This window comes from Mus musculus, chromosome 9 (genome assembly GCF_000001635.26).
Source record: "Mus musculus strain C57BL/6J chromosome 9, GRCm38.p6 C57BL/6J".
Classification (NCBI taxonomy): Eukaryota; Metazoa; Chordata; class Mammalia; order Rodentia; family Muridae; genus Mus; species Mus musculus.
In genome coordinates, this window is record NC_000075.6 from 56,456,277 (window position 1) to 56,479,514 (window position 23,238).

General features: G+C 42.7%; 1 protein-coding gene across 1 annotated transcript in view; it reads left to right on the forward strand.

Annotated features, from left to right (window-relative positions):
• Hmg20a (high mobility group 20A) overlaps positions 1–23,238 on the forward strand; it is a 78,318-nt gene that overhangs the window by 37,658 nt on the left and 17,422 nt on the right. The window contains exons 2-4 of the mRNA NM_025812.3: positions 11,082–11,174; positions 18,255–18,399; positions 20,906–21,118. Coding sequence (NP_080088.1) covers positions 11,086–11,174; positions 18,255–18,399; positions 20,906–21,118 — 447 coding nt within the window. The 5' untranslated portion in view covers positions 11,082–11,085. The remainder of the gene's footprint in view (positions 1–11,081; positions 11,175–18,254; positions 18,400–20,905; positions 21,119–23,238) is intronic.

Sequence of the window (23,238 nt, forward strand, 5' to 3'; positions counted from 1 at the left end):
TATTGCTGGGAGTGTGGGGGCAGGATTTCTTGTATCCCGGGCTGTCCTCAAACTCACTATGCAGCCTCTTTGGTGTATAAGCTACTTCCCAAGTGCTGGAACGACAGGCACAGGCCCCCTTCCCTGTTTATGAAGTGCTGGAGATTGACCAGGTGGGTTTACATGCAGACAGTCTCTATCAGCTGAGCCCCTGCACCGGCTTTTGAAAGAGTAAAGATTTAGAATTTCCTACCTTTAAAAGAAACATCTCCCACCTTTTCTCTTCAGTTGTTTCACAGCTGCAGAACTGAGCTGGCGGAAGTGGGTAAGATTGCAGAGAGAGGGTGTGCCCCCTGCACCTGCCAGCACCTTTGCCCTAGAACCTTCTGCTAATGTTTAGCTGGGACCTGTGTTGCTTCTGCTGTCTAGTGTGTTGCCTTTCTAAGACCCTAACCTTGAACCATACTGTTTTGATGCTCTCTACCTTAGCATGAAGCTGGATTTCTCAGTAGTTAAGTGCTCCGGGCTGTTATTTGTCAGTTAGTGAGCTCAGCTGTTGTCTGTACCCTTCAACTCTCCAGTGCATCAATCAGTAAGTGACCGTGATTATTAAAGGTTGCTTCGGATGTTTACCTCAGTCACCCAATTCATCTATATCTCCGTATCATCTGTTATGCTAAAATAGATATTTACATATGTTGCATATTTTGGCCATTAACACTTTTCCACATACTTTTTAGCTGTTTGCCTCCAAATTATGAAGTATAACTATAAAAACACATGAGCTTGTTATTATTTTTATCCTATTTCTGCCATTCTGCAGTGCATGTAAGTCTTCTGTTGACCAAGTATGTAGAGTAGAAACCCCCCACCTTTTTTTTTGGCTCATGGTTTTGGAGGATCAAGCCACGATTGCTTTAGCTCCATGGGGCTGAGATAAGCTGGGTTTAATGGTGGAGAACGGAAGTAAAGCAAAAGTGCTCACCTCAGAGCAGAAAGGAAACAGGGAAGGAAGACAAGATTGAGGACCAGGAAGAAAAGGGAGGGCCAGGAAACAAAACAGATGCTTTCCCACGGTATGTCCTCAGCATGTAGGCCTCCCCTTCCAACATTCCCTCCTCTCCCACTAGTACCACAAGCCACAAACCAGTCCTTCAGCACATGAACTTGTCACGGTGGGATGTATTCCCGACCCAACCATATAGCCAAACATAGTGACATACAGTAAACTTCAACAGTGTTTAAAGATTTTTAGAAATCTCATTATGTTCCCTCTTGATAATTATAAATGTGCCCTTCTGTTTTAGATGGAACCTCATTGTATATTCTCACCTCAAACTCACTAAGTCAGTCATTCTCCTGCCTCATCTTCCTGAATGCTAGAGTCACAGATGTGTGCTACCATGCTAATTTTAAATTCCCTGATTCTGATAAACTTTGCTTAAGAACCACCAAGAAAGAGAGACTGTAAAGATGACTCAGAAGTTAAAGCACTTGCTGTTCCTCTAGAGGTCCCAGATTTTATTCCCAGCAACTGCATGACAGCTCAAACATCCAGAACTCCACTTCTAGGGGATCCTGTGCCCTCTGCTGGCACTGCACACACCTGGTCCACAAATCCAAGCAGGCCCCACACATATAAAAATGCACATAAAATACAAATAAATATAAAAAATAGTTACTAAAACAAGAGTGCAAAATACACATATCTTCACCAAATAGGAAATATAGTTATCCCAACAACCCCTTTTCCCTCCTTTTGTTTGTTTGTTTTTGTTTGTTTTGTTTGTATTTTTGTTTTTGTTTGGAGACAGGGTCTCACTGTGTAGCTCTGCATGTCTTGGAACTTGCTCACTAGAGTAGGCTGGCCTCGAACTTACAATTCAAATGCGAGTGCTGGGGTTAAAGGTGTGCACTACAACTGTCCAGCTTAACTTTTTGTTTTGAGATAGCGTTTCTTTTAACTTTGCCTGGCCTTGAACTCGGGGTATGTAAAGCCTAGAGTGCCCTTGAATTTCTAAGCTGCCTGCCTCCACCTCCCAAGTGCTGAGATTACACTCATGTACCAGCATGGTCAGTTTAAGTAGGGTTAAGTTCAGTACCAGGACTCCTCAAATGCTAACTAAGCACTGTATCAGCTGAGCTGCATCCCAGGCCCTCACACCCACCTTTCCTCATTTCCCCTCCAAGGAGCCCCCTATACTATCCCCCTCCCCCTGCTCACTAACCCACCCACTCCCACTTCCCTGTCCTGATATTCCCCTACACTGGGGCATTGAGCCTTCACAAGACCAAGGGCCTTGCCCCTCATGGATGTCCCACAAGTCCATCCTCTGCTACATATGCAGGTAGAGCCATGAGTCCCTCCTTGTGTATTCTTTGGTTGGTGGTTTAGTCTCTGGGAGCTCTGAGGTTGAATCTGGTTGATTCATATTCTTGTTCCTCCTATGAGGCTGCAAACCCCTTCAGCTCCTTGGGTCCTTTTTGTAACTCCTCCACTGGGGACTCTGTGCTCACACACCTTTTTACTGCTATAGTATACCTGGTAACGAGGAAGGTACTCCACACTGAGAAAGTGAAGCCAAATTTTCTTGAATTGCTATTGGTCGGAGTTGGTCTTAGGCATTCACTTCCTTGTTTACTGCTAATAAAAGCAGTGCTTAGGTAGGCTGTGTAGGAAGGGCAGTTTAAAACCAACAAACACCATAAAGCAGCCAAACAAGTGGACCATAAACTCCAAGACAATACCCTGTTGTAAAATGACAAGTTTTGCTTTGGCAGAAGAAAGTGGTGTTTTTATTTTTCCTGTTATCACTGAAACAAACTCTGCTTCTTAACTTTTGTGGGGACTTTTTCCTTCCAGTACATTTGTGTCATAATAATAAGAGTTCCACCTAGGGGAACGAATGTTCGTGTACAGGAATTTACCTGTCTAGAAAGAAACTGGGTGTGGGATTTCTTTTAATTATTTGATGCCTACATTGGTAAAACTTTTACTTCATAAGCATCTTAAACAAGATGGCAGATTTATGTTTGTTTCTAACTCTGGCCAGTTCTTTTCCTTTCTTGGCTTTGAAGAACATCTCTAGCCCAAGAGAGATAGCAGACTGTAAAATGCCATAAAGCACAGCTGCCCACTATTGACAGCAAATACAATCTTGATCCCATAGTGAATAGAAGGAACATGGGCTTACTGTTGAAAATGTATGAGCTACAGGCAATGTATGGCAGCTGAGTTATTTCTCCTGTAACAAAATGCCCATCTGTGTTAAAAACTACAAATAGTATATTTCAGTACAGCCCACCCTTTATTATTAATCAGATCAATAGACCATGGTTAATATATATACAGGACACAGTTCATAGCTATATTCCTAATTGTATTTGGCTTGTTTTAAACTTCCAGGCTGGCTCCCCCTTCAATATCTCAAGAATCTAACTACTTCACACTATACCACTGTTCCTTTTAAGCCTCTATTACCTTCCCGGGCTCCTTGCAGAAGCTTCCTTCATGGTCTCCACCCATCTCCCTTTCTGCCTGCCCGCAGCCAGAGTGACCCCATAAAAATAGTAGATCTCATGCCTTACTTACTTTTAGTAGCTTCCTTTCTAGGACATAAGCCAAACCCTTAATGTAAGCTTCAAAGCTGAGGGCTGAGGTTAGCTCTCAAGCTACTGCTTTTGCCTCTGGCTCTGTCCAGCCCAGATTGCCACCTCCTTCAGCCACACTGGACATGGCCCTTCACACTAGATGTTCCCTCTGTTGGGCCTGCTCTTCCTTCACTTATGTACACACAGTTTCCCCCAAAGGAAACTGCACTGAAGGTTTCTTAGCCTCTACCTATAAAATACTCCCTCCCCTTGAGCCCTTAACCCTCACTATACTCAGTAGTTTTGGTCTGTCTGCCCCAGTATTAAGTTCCAAATGGGTTGGGATTTTTGCCAATTGAAATCATCTTATCATATCCCCAGTGTATAGAAAAGTAACATGGTAATGGGTGTTTGCTGAATGGATGAATAAATGAAGATTTGGTTTTCTGCTATCTTATTTTTAGGCTAGACTGCTATCATTTTTAAAATAAGTAACGGTCATGGGAACCTGAGCTGAAATTCTAGAAATTAAGAGCCCTATATTCTATGTGTTCTACCCAGCTGCTAGCCAAATACTTCCTTATATCCATCTCTCTGCTTAGTTTTTTAATTTTTTGAGACAAGATCTCACTGTGTAGGTCAGGCTAGCCTCAGACTCACTATACAGCTGAGGTTGGCCCAGAACTATTGGTCCTACGGCTACCACCTCCCAATTCCAGTGTCTAAAACCATGTGCCACCACACCTATCTCTGTTTGGAGTGTTGTTGCTATTTTGTTTTAATGTTTATGAGTGCTTTGCCAGAATCTATGTATGTTCACCCGTGTATGTGCCTGGTGCCCACAGAGGCCAAAAGACGGCATCAGATTCTCTGGGATTGGAATTATAAATACCATGCGCTGTGGTATGAGTACTAGGAATTCAACCTGGGTCCTCTCCATGACAACAAGTGCTCTAACCACTGAGTTTCCAGTCCCCCTAGGTTTGTTGGTTGGTTTGGTTGGTTGGTTTGGAGTTTGGGTTGGTTTGGCCTCAGCTGTGGTCCTCTTGCCTCAGCCTCTCAAGTGCTGGGATAAGCCTCATCCCTCCACCAGCTAGGCCATCTCACTCTTTCTCTTCTTTCTTTTTCACTCAGGCAGTCCTACACAGCTGAGTGTTATTTCAGGACTTTCTATACCGATTGCCTCTCCCTGCATCAGCCCTCACAGATTACCTGTTCTCATCTCTTCTCTTCTCATCCCATTTAAAAACCTACAGCAAAAGAATTCTTTACTCAGTCTTATTTAACTGAAGCCCGGTTAACTGCCAAGTAGGATTAGCAGTGTTCTTATCCCCACTGTAAAACATACTGATTAATGCCTACCGCCTACTGAATGTTCTTAGCTAAGAGTTCTTAGCGAGTAGATGATGCTGTTGTAAGCCTTTGTACTTCCACTTCCTCCACTTAAACGTGTAAGCATAGCAAAGTCAGTTGTATTTATACCCACCTGGTTATGTGCCAAAAAACATGTAAATTATATAATTGCTAAAAATCTAATACATTAATTTTTAAATGAATGAACTCTATTTTTTAAGCAGCTTTAGACCCTCAGGGAAAAATGAGGCACCTAGAATTCTATGCATTCGCCATTCCCACACACCCACAGCTGACCCCACTGTCAACATCCTGGCCAGGATGGCACATATGTAGTAAACAGTACGAAATTGGCACATCACTATAATTCACACCAAGGTTTACTTTTGGTGGTATACATGCTGTGGGTTTTTACAGACGTATGATATCTGTCCCGTGCTGTATTACCCTACAGGATAGTTTCAGTTCACTAAAAAGCTCCACATTCATTGTTCCCCACACCAAATCCTGGCAAAACTAGTTATTTTTACTCTGTAGGATATCAAAATAGTAGACTCATACAATATTACTTTTCATATTGATGTCTTTTACTTAGTAATATGTATTGTTTCCTCTGTGCCTTGCCATGGCTTGCTAGCTCATTCTTTATATTATTGAATAGCATGCTATTATCTAATTATACCACACTTTATTTACCCACTGAAAGACATTTTCATTTCATTATATCCAGGTTTGGCAGAAATGAATAAAACTACTATAAATACCCACATCTAGCAGGTTTTATACGGACATAGTTTTTAACTCAATTAGCCAAATACCTAAGATCATGAATTCAGAATTACATAGTAAGAGTACACTTACTCTTGGAAGAAACTTAAATTTCTTCCACAGAACTTACCATTTTGCATTCGCAGCAACAGTGGGCATATTATTGCTCCATGTCTTTGCCAGCACTTAGTGTAGTCACTATTTTGGATTGTGGCCATCTAATAGATAGTAGTAGTTTTAATTTGCAATTACTTAATGGCATGTGATGTTGAACACTATATATACTTATTTGACATCTGTCTATCTTCTTTGATAAGGTTCTGTTCTGCAGGGTTTGGTCCGTTTTTAAATTGTTCTTTTATTAGATGTGGTTTTTACAAATATTTCTCCCAATTTGAAAAGTAGGTTACTTTTCATTCCTTTGACATTTTCTTTTGCAGAGTAAAAGTTAACCTGGAATTGATATTAGTTACTTCTACTTCCTTTTGTTAGTATGGTATCACTGTCTCTATCCCTTTCTATTGTATGCATCTTTATATTTAAAATGCTTTTCTTTATAGGTGATATATAGTTGAGGGTTTTTTTTTTCCTCTTTTATTATTATTTTGTAGGAGGGGTAAGGGGTGTGGGTGTGGGTATACATGTGTCACAGAACTCATGTAAAGGTAACCAGACAACTTTTGAAGTTTTCTCCTTCCATCTTGTGAGGCAGTCTCTGTTTCTGTCACCCTGCATGCTCCTGGCATGTGTACTCCAGAAAGCTTCCAGGGAGTTGTGCCTTGACCTCTGATCTTCCTGTAGGAGTGCTGGGCTCACAGCCTGCATCAGTGGATCTGGCCATCAGGCACACACAGCAGACACTTGCCCATGTTGCATGGCTGGCAAGTGGAGGTCGGAGAACAGCTCCCAAAGATTGGTCCTCTCTTTTACCATGGGTTCTAGGATTAAAGCCAAGTCCTCAGAGCTGTTGGCCAGTGCTAGTCCTTTCCCTGGTCCATGGAACAGTTTTTAAACATCACCCAATTTCCTTTTTTGTTGTCCTATGTCAACAGAAGCCACATTCCTCTTGCTATTATTTGTTGAATATGTGCATGTTTGCAGGTATGCGTAAGTGCACATGAGTATGCACAAATGTAGAAGCCTGCAGTTGACTTTAGGTGACTTGTTCTCCTTATTTTGTTTTGAGACAGTCTCTCAGTTGAACCCAAACCTTCCTGATTCAGCTTGTCTTAACCAGCTTGCCCCAGGAATTCCATCTCACCCTCCCAAGTGCTGGGATTACATTTGTCAGCTTTGTCCAGACACCCTCACTCTTGATAGGGAAAGTACCCACTGGGCCATCTCTCCAGATGCCCCAAAACCATGCTTCCATCATGACTTGGTATCCCAGCTTGTTACACGGAGAGAATGGTGAGTTAGTATGAGTCATATAATTTTTAATTATAACATATCAGTTATTAATATATCTTAATTTAGCTCTTGGCTAAGTGAATAGTTAGTGTTAGTACGGAATCTGAGGGCTTCCAAGCTAAGGTGCAGATTCAGTTCAAAGCATAAGCCTCAAAATAATAGGATTTTTTTAGGACTATAGCCAGAAGACTTGGGTAGGTCCCTCTGCCAGGAAATATCTTGCATGATATTTATGTAAACTGCAGCAGAGAAGCAAATTTGTGTATTTTGCTTTGCCTTTGTACACATTTCTTTCTCCTTCCAGAGTAGCATTCATGAAATGTCTTAAATGCCTTGCATGGGATTGCAGAGTTCACTGTGACCTCTGTACTGATCCATTGTCAGGCCCAGATGATGCACTTGAAGGACTCTTGGCCTTCTGTGGCTTAGTAGCCGTGATTCAGTTTGAATCACCCCATCATGGACCAGATGAAGGCTCCTTCCCATGGGATCCAAGCCATAGTCTTGAAAATCACTGTATTGCCCAAATTACTGAACTACTTTAGAGGCCTCTGGCGTTCACTGGCCTTTTCTTCATTTCCTTCTTTTGTTGATCTTGGCCCCTTTATCTTCCACCCACTTTATTACTCATTTCTTAGTGGCCTGCCACTGAGAAAATGAATCTGAAGCCATATGGGTTGAGTAACACAAACTTAAGAGAGTGCGGGGTGGGGGTAGGGGGAGGGGTGGAAAGTGTGTTCTCTGAACTTCCTTTGTTTATGTGGTCTGTTTATATGTTGTTAAGGTTGTGTTATCCAGCTGTCCCCCTACACTTCAAAAACTGACTTAAGATATCTGGAAAACACTCTTAAGAAGGCCATGTTGACACAGTGAGGAAAAAAAAAAAAACACTTAATTTGTTCTCTGCCAAATAATATATCCCTTTAGGAATGTGGAAATGGTGCCAAAAAGCTTCAGATGCCCAGTTCTGAGGCTCTTGGAAGGCCAGTGACTTCTAGGGACACTTTTAGAAATACATTGACCAAGTCCTTTTTAGGCTGGAGGCTGTGTGACTGTTAGACTATGGTATCTCTCTCTCTTTGTGGGGAAGGAACCAAGTTAAATGAACATTATTAACACTGGATTGGTAACCTCTCGTCTGGTCTTAAATAATATGAATTAAAACTTAGGTATATGTGAGTTGGGATCATTCTAGAAAACAAGTGGAATTCTCCAGTACTTGTTAGAGCCATTCCACTGTAAAAAAATACCTTGTCTTGAAGAAACTGAAGATGCTCTCAAGCTTCTGCACATGGCATGAAGGCCTGCCTCCTCTGCCTCCAGGCTTCCTGTGTGCCGGAGTTCCCAAGATAAATAGAGAAGCTTCTTTTGTCATGTTCAGCTATGGATGGATCTTGGTCTGCTAAATAATACGTTTAGACGTGAACTCAACTAAGACAAGAAATAAAGCGTCAGTATTAGTGTTTGGGAATTAAACCATCGAGCGGTGTGAATGTGGGGCGGCATCACCTGCAGCTGTTCCGATTCCCCCCCCCGCCCCCCCCCAGGATGAACACTGGCTGGCTCTGGCTGCTGTGCTGGCCTTAATCGCCCCTCCCCAGTAGCACGGAGGACTGCCCAGGGCCGCCTCAGTAAAATCCCTCCTTCACATCTCAATTCACCCACTGATTGCCGCCTTCTCTCTTGAGTGCTTTGCAGTTCCACTTAAGGGGCTGATGTTTGGGGTCACTATTGAGTGTTTTGTGTGAATATCACTTTCGTGATGAATTGGCGGCGGCTGCTGCTTTTAACTGTATGGGGTGAAGCCCTCGGTGGTAAACCTTGAAAGGGAAAAATCCTTCTCTGTAGAGATATGCTAAATGAAATTACTCTCTTTGTCTCTTTGTCCTTTTATCCTTGCAGTCCGATAACCTCAGGCTCCTGTGATTTATATGTTTTCTTCAATTAAGCCGAGCTGTTTGCTGGACGCAGGTGCATGCTATTCGTGCTGTGCGTTGTGGCAGTGAAGTGGTGCACGTTTCTGACCTGGAAGTGTGGTTTCTCTGACTCAGAACCACATCAGTGTGCCTTCCGCCCTCTGCTTCCTTTGCACTATTTCCTTTTTGAAGGGCTCGGTTTGTTGCCATGTAATCCGAGCATGATTCATGAGGGACTAAGAGCTGGTAGTGTTGTAATAATAATACTGCGTATAGTACTTCTCCAAACGCTTGCTGTCGTAGCCTGTTTATGAAGTACTTTCAGCTTAATCCCTCTCAGTAAGTTAAGTCAGTTAAGCTTTGTAAGTTAAGTCAGCAGTTTTGTCTCTGTCCACAATGGTGAAATCTTAGCTTGAAGTGATTGGCTAAATATCTTGCTCAAGGTTTCAGCCCCTCTAGGTCACTCCACCTAAAAATCTCTACAGGAAAGGAATGCTTTTGATGGCCTGGGGAGATGGGGCAGTGGGTAAAAACACTTGCTGCACAGACCTCACAGTGGAAAAACAACCTCTGACCTCCACACAAAAACCGTGGTACACACACACACATGCAATGCACACACAACAATAATAAGTTAAAGTTGTTTACTTTCTTAAAGAACACTTTAGAGACACAGACCATATGAAGCCCAAGAAGAAGGAAAGCCAAAATGTGGATGCTTCAGTGCCTCTTAGAAGGGTGAACAAAATACAGGAGGAAATATGGAGACAAAGTGTAGAGCAGAGACTGAAGAAAAGGCCATCCAGAGACTGCCCCATCTAGGGATCCACCCCATATGCAGCCACCAATCCTGGACACTATTGTGGATGCCGGGAAGTGCTTGCTGACAGAAGCCTGATATGGCTGTCTCCTGAGAAGCTCTGCCAGAGCCCGACAAATAGAGAGGCAGGTGCTCGCAGCCAACTATTGGACTGAGCGTGGGGTTCCCGATGGAGGACTGGAGAAGGAACTGAAGGAGCTGAGGGGGTTTGCAACCCCATGGAGGAAGCATCAGTGTCAACTGGCCAGACCCTCCCCCAACCCCCACTTAGCTCCCAGGGATGGCACTACCAACCAAAGAGTACACATGTAGAGACCCATGGCACTGGCCAAATATGTGGCAGAGGATGGCCTTGTTGGACATCAGTGGGAGGACTGGCCCTCAGGCCTGAAGGTGTTCGATGTCCCAATGTAGGAAAATGCCAGGGAAGATAGTGGGTGGGTGGGGGAGCACCCTTATAGAGCCAGGGAGAGGGGGCATGGGATAGGGGCTTCCGAAGGGGAGACCTGGAAAGGGGAAAACATTTGAAATATAAATAAAGAAAATATTCAATGAAAAAGGGGGAGGAGGAGGAGGAAGAAAGAGGGGGGAAGAATGGGAAAAAACAGTTTAGAGCATGAATAAAAGATTTTCCAAAGTATGCCATGCTTATTAAAACTGGGCTTGTTTACATTTATTTGTATGATGTGTAGTGTATGTATGTGTCGCGTATTCTCATGTGTGTACATGTGCACACATTTGTGCATATAGAGAAGACCATTGGGTGTCCTAGTCTGTCAACTTCTCATGAATTCCCTTAAGACAGGGCTTCTCACTGACTCTGGAGCTCACTGTGTCAGCTAGCATGGCTTCCAGTAATTCCCAGTGACTCTCCAGTCTGTCCCCTCTCCCCAGCACTGGGTTTCTAAGTGTGCTGCAGGGCCATACCTAGCTTCATACTGAGTGCTGAGGATTAAGATGGGCTCCTGGTGCTTGTACAGTGCCTGCCACTCTTACTTACCCTACGCCATTGTTGTAGCCCCCAATGTGTTTTTCATCTGGTTAGTTGATAAAGCCATAGTTAAAAGCCCCTTAACCACAGAATTTAAACTGATGTGTCCAAGTCAGGAAAACAGACATTTAGGTCAGTTTCTATTCTGTTGCTGATGTAATAAAGCTAAGAAAGGCAGGCCCTTAAATTAGTGGAGCTTGAACCAGAAGTAATTAAGCCATTAATTTTTTTTATGATGATCTCTTCCTTGCAGGGAGATGGAGAGCTTGATGGCCAGTTCTACCCTGCCGCCCCTGTTTGCAGATGAAGATGGCTCCAAGGAGAGCAATGATCTGGCTACATCTGGGTAAGCAGCTGCTCTGGGACACTGGACCTCTGCAGAGGCTTCAGAACGCAGCTTCTGACCAAGTCTGAGGTGCTAACGAGGCAGTTTTGTGCCTTAAGTGTAGAAGGTGCATTTGTTGGGCTTTTCAAAGTGTTGTAAACCACTTTATAATGTGCTTTTGGCTGCAGTCCGGTCCCTGTAAATTGATACAGCAGCACCGTGGGCCTGGCACAGGGAATACCTGTCACGTAGAACACACTAAAACTCAAACGCATTTGAACACGCTAAAACTCAAACGCATTTTCTTTGTAAGCTGCAATAGTTTTTTTTTTTCCTCAAAGATCAGACCTGTGTATGGTTTGTGCGTGCATGTGGGCAGGTGGAAGTGGGGTGTGCACTAGTTTTGTTGTTGTTGTTTTAGTTTTTTTGCTTAACGAGTTAGCCAGCAAGCCCCGTGATCTTCCTGGGTCCACTTCCTCCAGTGCTTCCTCCCTTACAGGTCTGCACAGGGCTATTCCCAGCATTTGCGTGAGTCCTGGGATCCGCACTCTGGTCCTCAAGCACTCTTAGCCACTAAGCCCAAGTTCTAGCTCTTTAACATGATTCTTTGTTCAAGATGTTTAGAAGCCGGGGCAGAAAAGATGGCTCAGTGGTTAAGAACACTGGCTGTTCTCCCAGAGAACCTTGGTTCAATTCTCAGCACCCACATGTTGCCCAGCTCAGCAACCTTCTACCACTCCAGTTCTGGGTGATCTGGTGCTGCCTTCTGGCCTCGAAGGGCACACAGACAGGTGCAACCACCATACACATAAAAATAAACAAGATTTCAGTAATAAAAAAAAGATGCCAACTTCTTGTTTCTCCCATCACTTTTCCATGGGATCATTAGACAGATTTGTAAAAGAATTCAGAGAAAGGTTAATAGCCGTGTCTACATCTTACCTTGAAAGTCTCTGTTCCACCTGAGAGGGGGTTTTTTTTTTTTTTTTTTTGGTTTTTTGTGGGGTTTTGGTTGGTTGGTTGGGTTTTGTTTGTTGTTTGTTTGTTTGTTTGTTTGTTTTTCAAGACAAGGTTTCTCTGTATATTCCTGGCAGTCCTGGAACTCACTCTTTAGATCAGTCTTGTCTCAAACTCAGATCCACTTGCCTCTGCCTCCTAAGTGACTAGAGTAAAGGCCTGTACAACTATGCCTGGCTTGAGGTTTTTATCGTTTCTTGATATTTAGAAGCTATTTACCAAAGAAGAAATGTATTCACTAATAGATAAAGGAATTATTTTACTTTCCTTTAAAGCCCTTTTAAAACTATCCCAAGACAAATATTATGTGATTCTGTTTCCTTCCCTCACATTCATTTCTCACTCTGCCTTTTGACTTCTCTGCTTAAATGAAACTGCTCCCCAAGACTCCTAAAGGCTGCCCTATTTACTAGATTAGTTCATTCAGAAAAAAATGTTCAGTTTGGCCAGGCAAACTGGCATACCCCTTTAAGCGCATCATTTGGGAGGCAGAGGCAGGCAGATCTCTGTGTTCAAGTTCAGCAGGGTCTACAGAATGAGATCCTGTCTCAAAACAACATTTTTTCCAGTTGTATACCAAAGAGTGTTCAGGCCTTAGATCAAAAGCAAAGGTCAAAAGAAATAACAAACTTGGTCTTTTTATTTTACTTTTTATTTTGGATAGACAATAGCTCACTATGTAGCCCAAATGGGCCTAGAACTCATTCTCTAAACCAAGCTGTCCTCAAATTTGAGGCAATCCTCCTGCCTCTGCCTCCTGAGTGCTGGAATTATAACCTGGGCCACCACACTTGTCTTCCTCCGCTTTTGTCTGTCTCAATCCTGAGAGAAGAGTGGGACAGTAAACAGTTAGTTAGCAGGATGCCTGCTGAGTTGATAGGAAGTAAAGCGAGGGGGTAGGAAGGGTTAGGGGGACAGTTTTAGACAGTAGCCAAGAAAACATTTACTGAGAACATACTTTCAGCATTGTGCTCCCTCCCCCAAAACGAATCAGGTCACTGGACTGTCACTACCTAAGGAAGATTTTTATGGGCGGAGGAAGCAATCAAGGCAAGAGCCTGGAAGGAAGGACATCGCTGCCTTCCAGAGATAGCCAGAAAGGCAGCGTGGCTAAAGCAGCAGACTGAACGGTGGGGTCAACAAAGCACTCTATGGGTGTCTTCAGTGAACCAAGTAAATGCCTTGAGATCCTCTTAAAATGCACTCTGATGTAGAAAATCTACAGTAAGGCTGTGATTCTAACAAGCTCACAGCTAATGCTCCAGATGCTAATAGGCCCTACTCTGAGCAGGAAGGGCCGCCATGCAGGACTGTAAGATCCCTTAACCTTCTCTCTGCACACGGAGGTTTGAAGAGAATGAGGTCTGACTGACTTCTTGCTGATCTGACTGTTCTGCTGCCAATTGGGCAAAGGAAGCCAGGGCTGGAGCAAGGACACCCACATAAGAGGCTCTGGAAGTCATTTAGAAGAGAGATGGTAGCCTGAAGAACATCACTCACAACTTTGACAAGAATATTTTTGGTGAGCTTGTGAAGGAAAAAAAACCTCATCAGAGTGTGTTTCTAGGATGTGGGGATGGAGTTAGTGAGAAGTATTGAATTCCAGAGCTATTTTGATAAGTAGGATTTGCCGGCGAGACCAGATGAGCAGTGTGAAAAGGGAGAAGACAAAGATGGTTTCAAAGCTTTGGCATCACCAGCTGGAAAGATAGAGTCACCACTAACTTAGGTGGGGGAACTGAATAGTTAAGGGAAGGAAGCCTGACTGGAAAACTATAAAACTAGGGGGCTTGTTAGAGTTCTAAGCTGGGATGTCAATCAGGAAGTGCCATTCCGAGTTCTGAACTTCCAGATGGTTTAGGCTAGGCAAAAAAATTGAGATCATCAGCATGTAGCTAATATTAAAGCCATAAGACGAGATAAAATCACCAAAGGAATGCGCACGGAGGCAGGGGTGTGGGCGGGGGCAGGGAGGCACCAACACCTAAGGAGCTTGTGCTCTCAAAGGCTCCTGCGTCTAGAAGGCAGACAGAAGGAAGTCAGCCAGAATCACTGTGAGGGCACCGAGGCAGCAGCATAAACAGACACACCAGGGGGCTAGCAACTGAGTAAACAGTGTGTGTGAAAGGATGGGAGAGGCTGCTGTGCTAGGTGGATGAGTACTGAGAAAAGGCATTGGACCCCACATGATATTTACCGGTGGCCTACACAAGAGTTGTAAGCTTGCATCTCCTTTGAAATTTGCTTCAGAGAGGATGGGAGAACAGTTGAATTCCAAGAGTATAAGCAGTTCTTTCCAGGGCCTTAGTTATTGAGGGAAGGAGCAAAGGAAAACCTCCACTGGAAGTTAGGTAGAACACAGTATCTTTGTTTTGTTTCCTTTTGCTTTAAGAATTATACAAACACACTTTTAACAGAGTATGCCAGTCCTATAGAAGAAAGAACTGGTAATGCCAGACAGGGCAGAATTGCTAAAAATCTCTTCTTGAGTAGCCAAGAGAAAGTGAGATGAAGAGGAAAGTGGAAGGTTTGTTGGCTTTAGCTAGGAGCATGCCCAGTGGACACCTGTGACCACTCCCTTCCTACCACCTGCCTAGCTCTGTCAGGAATTTTCAGGATTGCTATTCTTTCCCAACCTGATAAGCATATTTTGAGGGAAGAAAAATGTTTGAAACTCAGGAAATTTTAAGGTGATAACAGTTGAAATGAGAGTGATAGGGACAGCACAAGTAGCCTAAGACATCCAAAATAACTGAAACATTTGCAAGAGAGCGCTGCTAAGATCAAACGAGGTCTCCAGAACACTTAGAGTTTTTAGATTTAGCTATTTTATGTGAATGAGTGTTTTGACTGCATATATATGAGTGTACCGCATGTATACTTGGTGCCTGGGGAGATCAGAAGAGAGCTTTAGGTCCCCTGGAGTTAGACTTAAGCATTGTTATGGGCCACCATGTTGGTCCCCTGTGAAAGCAGCAAGTGTTCTCAACCACTGAGCCATCTCTCCAGCCCTAGGAGCACTACATTTTCAAGACCTTGGTTAATGTTGACCTCAGAGCTGCTTTTTAAACATACACTTATTAAAGGACCTCAACAATCTAGAAGAACCCTCTTGTATGAAATCATTGGCATGTCTCCTAGGAAAAGTCAGAAAGTGTCTCTTCCTTCATTTACACTATAATCTGCATCTGGTTTTGTTCATTGTTCTATCCACTACGATCTGATACTTGTTCCCCTAATTGCACTGCAACTATATTCCCCTAAAGCTGCCTAACTTGTGATCCAGACGTAACAGTGTTTTTAGCATGTCTTTTTGTTTGTTTGTTTTGTTTTTGTTGTTTTGCTTTCTTTTTAAGACAGTGTCTGGAGCTGGAGAGATGGCCCAGTGGCTAAGGGTGCACTGACTGCTCTTCCAGAGGTCCTAAGTTCAATTCCCAGCAACCACATGGCAGCTCACAACCATCTGTAAAGGGATCCATGCCCTCTTCTGGTGTGTTTGAAGACAGCTACAGTGTAGTCATATACATAAAACAAATAAATCTATTTAAAAAATAAAAGACAGTGTATTACTTTGTAGCCTAGCTGACCTGGAACTTTCTGTGTAGACCAGACTGGTCTTGACCTCACAGATAGCCATCTGCCTCTGCCTCCCAAGTGCTGGAATTAAAGGCATACGCCACCTCACCCAGTTAGCCTGTCTTATTTGACCTTAACATCTTTTTTCTTGGTTACTGCCCCCCTTTTTTAAAGTCTCCCTCTCCTTTCTCTTGCAGTAGTGTTTTCCTAATTCTCCGCCCTCCATCCCTAATGTTCCTAACACTTGTTTTTAAAATGCTGTCATCTTGACCATGTTCTGTGGGACTTTTCTTCTTGGTGCCTTTCTGGAGAACACCTACCACCACCCATCGTTCCCCTGGACTGCTACCTTGCATCTATATTATCTTCTCTCATACATTACATCCCAGGTTCCTCCTCCCCAGATCCATCCCTCTCCTGTTACCCTTCAGAAAAGAGCAGGCCTCCCAGAGATATCACCTGAGCACAGCATAGCAAGTTATAGTAAGACTAGGCACATAACTTCATATCAAGGACAAGACTAACCCAGTAGAAGGAAAAGGGTTCCTGGAGCAGGCAAAGAGACATAGACACACCTGACTCCCACTGTTGGGAGTCTCACAAGAACACCAAGCTACACAACTTATGCACACTACATAAGACCCATACAGGCTTTTGACTTGAGTCTCTATGAGTGCTGCTTAGTTGATTCTGTAGGCCATATTCTCCTGGTGTCCTCCATCCCCTGTGATTCTGAACCTTCCTCCCTTTCTTTTGCAGGGGTTCCCTAAGCTCCACATGTTTGGCTGTGGGTCTCTGAATCTGCTCCCAGTAGTTGCTGGATGAAGCCTCTCTGATGACGATTAGACTAGGCTCCAATCTACGAGTATAGCAGGGAATCATTAGGAATCATTTCGTTGACTGTTTTTTTCTTTTTTGGCCAGTCGTGTTTGATTCTATCCTAGGTCTGTGGGATACCCAGCCTCTGGTTCCTGGCCCTCTAGGCAGTATCAGGTGTGGGATCCCTCTCGTGGCATGGGTCTCAAATTGGGCCAGTCATTGGTTGGCCACTCCTGCAAGTTCTGCTCCAGCACATCTTGCAGGCAGTACAAATTGTAGGTCAAAGGTTTTATGGCTGGGTTGATGTCCCAGTCTTACCACCGGAAGGCTTGCCTGGTTACAAAAGATGGCCAGTTCAGGCTCCACATCCCTACTTCTGTATCTCAGGGCACGGTTTCCAGTTGTCTCTAGGGTATCTCCATTTGATTATGCTATAAGAATTTCAAACTCATCATCTCATCCGTGTGTCTGTCTCACCCATACACCCTGTTCTGCTCATGATTAATAGTAAGCACCTAACCCCTGACTGGAAGCCTCAGAATTACCGTGGACTCTTTTCCTTTTCCTTCATGGTCTACATTTATGCCCATTCATTCATTAAGTTCTCTCCAATCTCCACTTTCTGTGTCTCTGCTCTTCATCCTGCCTGTGTTTAATCTCCTTTGTGTGTCACATAGCTCTTACCAGGACTTTTTCTTCTCTCTTGGACCATGTTCTTTCTGCCTAGGATGATAGTGTTTACCTGATGAATACCTATTCATCTTTTAAGACGTCCTTTGTGAAATGTTTTCTGGCAGCCTCTGTACATACAGAAAATTCATCTGACCTTCTCCAGTGCTTCTTCTGACGCTTTCTATAAACATCCATTACAGTTCTTACATTGACACTTTCTATAAACATCTATTACAGCACTTATACTGTGATCATTGCTGATTGTCCGATGGAGTGTGTATTCTTTCAGAGTAATAACTGAATATTACTCTACCGTCTATATTCCCGCCTCTCCTACATTTCCAGTTCTCCTCTTTAAAAAAAAGTAAATCCCTTACTGGCACATGCAAGTCTAAGACTCAGTCACCCATCATCTGTACCCTCTTTGTCCTCTTCTTAGAGCTTATTAGGAATATATTATTGGCTTCCAATAGTCTATTAGATTAGAATATTGGAATAGTTAATTATTGCTAATTAATTAATTAATAGTTAATTAATCTGTTGGAATATGAGACCTGCCTGACTAACATTTACACTTGGGCTATGATTGTAGCTCAGAACAGAACATTTGTATCTATGCTTTATGAGTTATTTCCTATGCTCGTTAAGAAATGGCTCTTATATGATGAGTCAAAGACCTGGACAACCCCATTCATCTGGTCCATTACTAGGGTTTCCACATCACATGGGAAACACATGGAAGGTAGCATATAAAAGCCAGGCTTCGTCGCATGCTAAGCGCTAAAACATGAAGTCTATGTTTGGGAGGAGAGATCATTGTTTTGAACAGGAATTAAGAGTTGGTTTTGCTAGGAAATGTCTGTCAAAATACCATTATACTTTATACAGAGTGCAGTGGTAGAAATAATTCAAGTACTGACTTGTGGTTTTGCTGGCAGGAAAATGTCTCTGTAGCCTGCTAAGAGAAGGTTTTCCTGCTGTCCATGCTGAACTTACATACTTCTGCCTGTTGCTCAGGTTAACACACCCCGAGGGTCCGTATGGCAGTGCAGCCACATCAACAACCAACCCAGAGTTTGTGGAGGATCTCTCCCAAGGCCAGCTGCTTCAGAGTGAGGCTTCCAATGCTGTAGAAGGCAATGAGCAAAGGCCTGAAGATGAGGTAAGTGAACATCTCCTGTCACTGTCCACTGCGGCTTCCAAAGCAATGGGCATGCAAGGAGGTATTGAGTGAAGCGATTGCCGGCTCATGCTTTCGTTTCCTGGGCTGAGACTTGCCCAGCTTTCTCATACGTATCTCTTGCCATATCTAGAGCCATATCAGTGGTTTTAATGACACAGAGACAAATATAATCTTTTACCCTTGGTCTGACTAAATGTAGCTACCTCCTATAATGTTCAGCAGGGCTCGGGGAGTTGTTTTGTTGTGTTGTTGGCGGGTTGTGTTTTTTATTGTTGTTATTGCTGTTTTGATATAGGGTCTCAGGTAACTCAAGCTGCTAGAATTGCAGATGTGCTCACCATGCTCAGTCGTGACAAATATTAGTTTTGTGAGTGAATGGTTTAATTAAGTAACTACTAAGACGTCTTTGTACCCTTGTTCATGGCTGCACTCTGTTCACAAGCCCTGCAACACAAAGTCACAAGTGCCAGATCACTTAATGACTCCTTCTCCCTCCCATAGGGTCCATCTTTCCCCAAATCATACAGAAACTCAGTATGGGCAGGGGAAGTCCTGTCCTTCTTGGGCCTTCAGTTATAGATGACTTCATTACAAATGACTGATCACATTCCACTCTTCTATTTTAAGACAAGAAAGAACAACATCATCAATGTTTGTCTTTTCTCTTGTGTGAAAAGACTAGTTTGTTCACTTACCCTATCAGTGTTTTTAAAGATAATAATGAATGCTAGTAGCTTTTCCTTGACTTATGTGTTCGTGTGGGTGTATAATGCTAGGGATTTATGCTAAGCACATTTGCACTGAGCCACATCCCTAGGCTCCTTAGTAGCTTCATGTTCCTAGGCTTCCAAAAAGTAAAAGAAAAAAACTGGAAACAGTCTCTAGTATACTATTTACCAGATGCAGGTCTGTCACCATTCACATATATTTGGAGGAGTACAGTACTACAGTTAATACATAGATGCATTTGTCCCTTTTTGAATCTTGTTCACCTTTTTTTTCCCCTGAAATAAGAATTCCTGTATCCATGATGCATTAACTGATAGACTATACATTTGTTAAATTATGGAACAAAAATATGATGTGCCTCATTTAGAAGGCAAGAAGAAAGACTGTGGTAAAATATTAGTGACACCACAGGGGTTTTTTGTTTTGCTTGGATGGTTTTTGGTTTGGGGGTTTGGTTTGGTTTGGTTTGGTTTCGTTTGGTTTTGGAGACAGGGTTGCTCTGTGTGGCTCAGCTGTCCTAGAACTCACTATGTTGACCAGTCTATCCTCAAACTCAGATATGACTGCCTCTGCCAAGTGCTAGAACTGAAAGCATGTGCCACCATAGCTAGCTGACACTGCAGTTTTTAAAAAATATTAAATGTTGATTTGATCTGCTTTATCTAAACCCAGTATATAAAGACTTCTATCTCAAAATCAAAGAGAAAAAAAAAGGCTACGACTTTATATAATATAATATCTTAATGAACAATCATCAAGCCAAAGAACTTGTCTTCATTTTAGATATATTGCTGGTAGTTTCCTGTAACTAAATATTACTGTAAGTATCTGTCTGCTGTTTGCTATGGGAAATTAACTGGTCTTTAGTATCAGTGAGGAACGCTTTCATGAATTATTTTTAATCTCTATGCTGTGGCTTTCCCTTTACTCGGTGCACATGGCAGCATCTTATCCTGACCTCCTGTGACAGCATCTTCTCTGGTGTGGGGTTGTGTGCATCAGAATGTCTCATGTAGAACATCCCTGTTAGGAAGTGTAGAGGAAGGCCAAAGCTTTCACACTCACAGTGCCCATTCTCATCTTCTGGGATTGGCACCAAAATAACCCTTTAGACAACAAGGGTGGCCATGTATGCCTGAAATCCCAGCACTCAAGAAGCTGAAGCAGTAGGATCGCCATGAATTTGAGTGTATCCTGGGATACATAATGGGTTTGAACCCAGCTTGGGCTACCTAGAGAGTCCCTGTTTCCAAAAACAAAATTTTAATAGCCCTTTATTTCTTGAATTTGTAGTATGATGTCTTAAAGCACTGGTTCTCAACCTTCTTAATGCTGTATGACCCTTTAATACAATTCCTCATGCTGTAGTGATCCCAACCATAAAATTATTTTCAGTGCTACTTCTTAACTGTAATTTTGCTACTGTTATGAATCATAATGTAAATATCTGACATGCAAGATACCCTGCTATTCAGCCCCTGGAAAAGGGTTATCTGACACCCCACCCCACCCCCAGGGCTGTGACCCACAGGTTGAGAACCACTGCCTTAAAGGGTCTAGAGTTGAAATATCTGAAACTTCTATTTAGTGTTGTATCTCTGGTATTTGACTGGTCTGGAAAGCTTTGACTATCCAGGGCCCTACAGGAAAGTGCACCTCGTGTCCTATTTGACGTTCGTTTTTGTTACTATTGCTGATGACTTACTTGAGTAATTATTGTTTGGGTTTTGGTTTTTCATTTTGCTTTGTTTTATAGCAAAGAAGTAAACGAGGAGGTTGGTCCAAAGGGAGAAAAAGGAAGAAACCTCTTCGAGACAGCAATGCACCTAAATCCCCCCTTACAGGATATGTTCGATTCATGAACGAGCGTAGAGAACAGCTTCGAGCAAAGAGACCAGAGGTTCCATTTCCAGAAATCACAAGGATGTTGGGCAATGAGTGGAGTAAACTGCCTCCTGAGGAAAAGCAGGTGATGGTTCCTGCGTCTGGAGTTTCCCTCGGTTTTGATTATATCTCAGAAATTGTTTGGGGGGCTGGAGAGATTTGGGGACTGGGTCATGCTTAAGCACACTCACTGCTACTCCAGAGGATTTGAGATCATTTCCTAGCATCCATGGTAGGTGGCTGACAGCTGCTTGTAATGTCAAGCCTCTTCTGGCCTGTGTAGGCACCTCCATAGACATGACATATTCACACACACACACACACACAGAGAAATATTTTTTTTTAATTTCTATCATAAAAGTAAAGAAGATGGACAGTTGATTCTTACTTGTGTCACAGTGCTTAGAAGATCAGAATATCAGAGGGTTGAGGCAGAAAAAGCACAATTTCAAGGCCCATCTAGGCTACAGAGTGAATTCAAGGCTAATCCAAGCATCTTAGAGCCTTCAACTAAAGGAAAATACAAAGGGGTTTGGGTGGTAGCACATAGCAGATCAGTTGCCTGCCTTGCCCGGGTCTGGGTTCAATGTCTAATTCTGCAAAAAGAAAGTGAAAAGAGACTATATGAAGCAAGGTGTTGAGACCTGGAGTAGTAACGTAAATTGACCAGTGCCACCCACTTAGCTACTGTCAAGTTGTGGAGAGAAATTCAGGCTGCTGGCTTTGTGTTCTAGGTTGAAGAGCATGCACCCTAAAGTCTATGTCTGCAGTCTCAGAGCAAAGTCTTTGTAGCTGTAACTAGCTAAGGAGAAGTAAGACTGGTTCAGATGGCCCTGTTCCAATGACTGGTATTCATAGGAGAGAAAGACAGGCTCTGGTGGAGAGAGGCATATAAAGAGGGAGGTAGAAATAGGAATTATGTTTCTGGGAGGCCAGGAACAGCTGAACCACCAGAAACTCAATGGGGAAGGAAAAGAATACCAGAATAGCAGAATCTTTGTGGTTCTTGTGTCTAGCACAGTGAGGAGAAACTGTCCCAAGATTTGTTGTCCTAAGGGGTTATGAGCCGAAAGGATTCTAGAAACCACCCCCCACCAAAGCAGCTACGTTTTCATTTGATTGTATACTGAGTTCACAGAAGAGTGTTTTGAAAAGTGGTTCAATATTAAGAAATTAAGAAATCTATCAAAGTAATGTATTCCATTGAGCTAAATGAAAGTCATGAATAAAAATGAGGGGAAAAAAATCATTTGCCAAAATTCTTCAATTCACATAAGAATGTTATTTAAGAAAAAGATTTTATTGCTTTACTGATTGTTTTAAGTAGAGTTCTAGCAAATTTTACCACTATAGGGAATAAAGCAAGAACCATCTGATCTCTCTCCTCTCAGACAGAAACTAACTCTGTTGTCACAGTGAAGAAAGCTTTTGTTAGAGAGATTGGAGGGGAATTAAGCACAAGCTCGCCATGCCCTGGGTAAAAGGCCACTGAGGCAGAGGGAGGCCAGGGCCTGGACTGCCAGGCTCTGCATTAAAGGCCCTGCTTCCCGGCATCTCAAAGATCTATATTTCTTTTATGTCTTAAGCTCTTTATGACTTGCATTCTTTAAAATGGATTCCAGAAAGACTGAAACCAAATTGAAAAATACTGTCTTGGGAATTAATTGAATTCAAATTTTTTCGAAGAGATGAGATTAATTTTCAATCTGAAGCTTCATGTTTGTGGTAGCAAGCTGGTAGCAAGCAGTTTATAACTGGGGGATCATCATCTGGACATACCAGGTTATTATTTCCTTTTTTATCTTTATTGCAAAGTTAATGCACACGCATGGTTTATTTTTTCTGATAATAGCAAAAGTAACAGTGGTTCTCTAATGATACAGCCACTGTCGGCTGATAAGGACTGGGTTTTATATGTGTTTGATCAGCTTTTTATTTTGAAATCATTTCAAATGCACAAAAAGTTACAAACATAGAAACAGTACAAAGAACATAAAGAAACCTTTTAAACAGCTTCTCTGTTGCTAGCACTTCCACCATTTTTTTTCTCTGAATCATTTAAAGGCGACTTACATATATGCTGGCCCTTTACCCCCAGAAGACTTTTGTATTTCCTAAGAATAGGGATCCTCTGTTACATAACTGATAAAGTCATCAAGTTCCCTCTTTCATGTTAACATAGTGCTGTGTGTGCTCTTGCCTGCA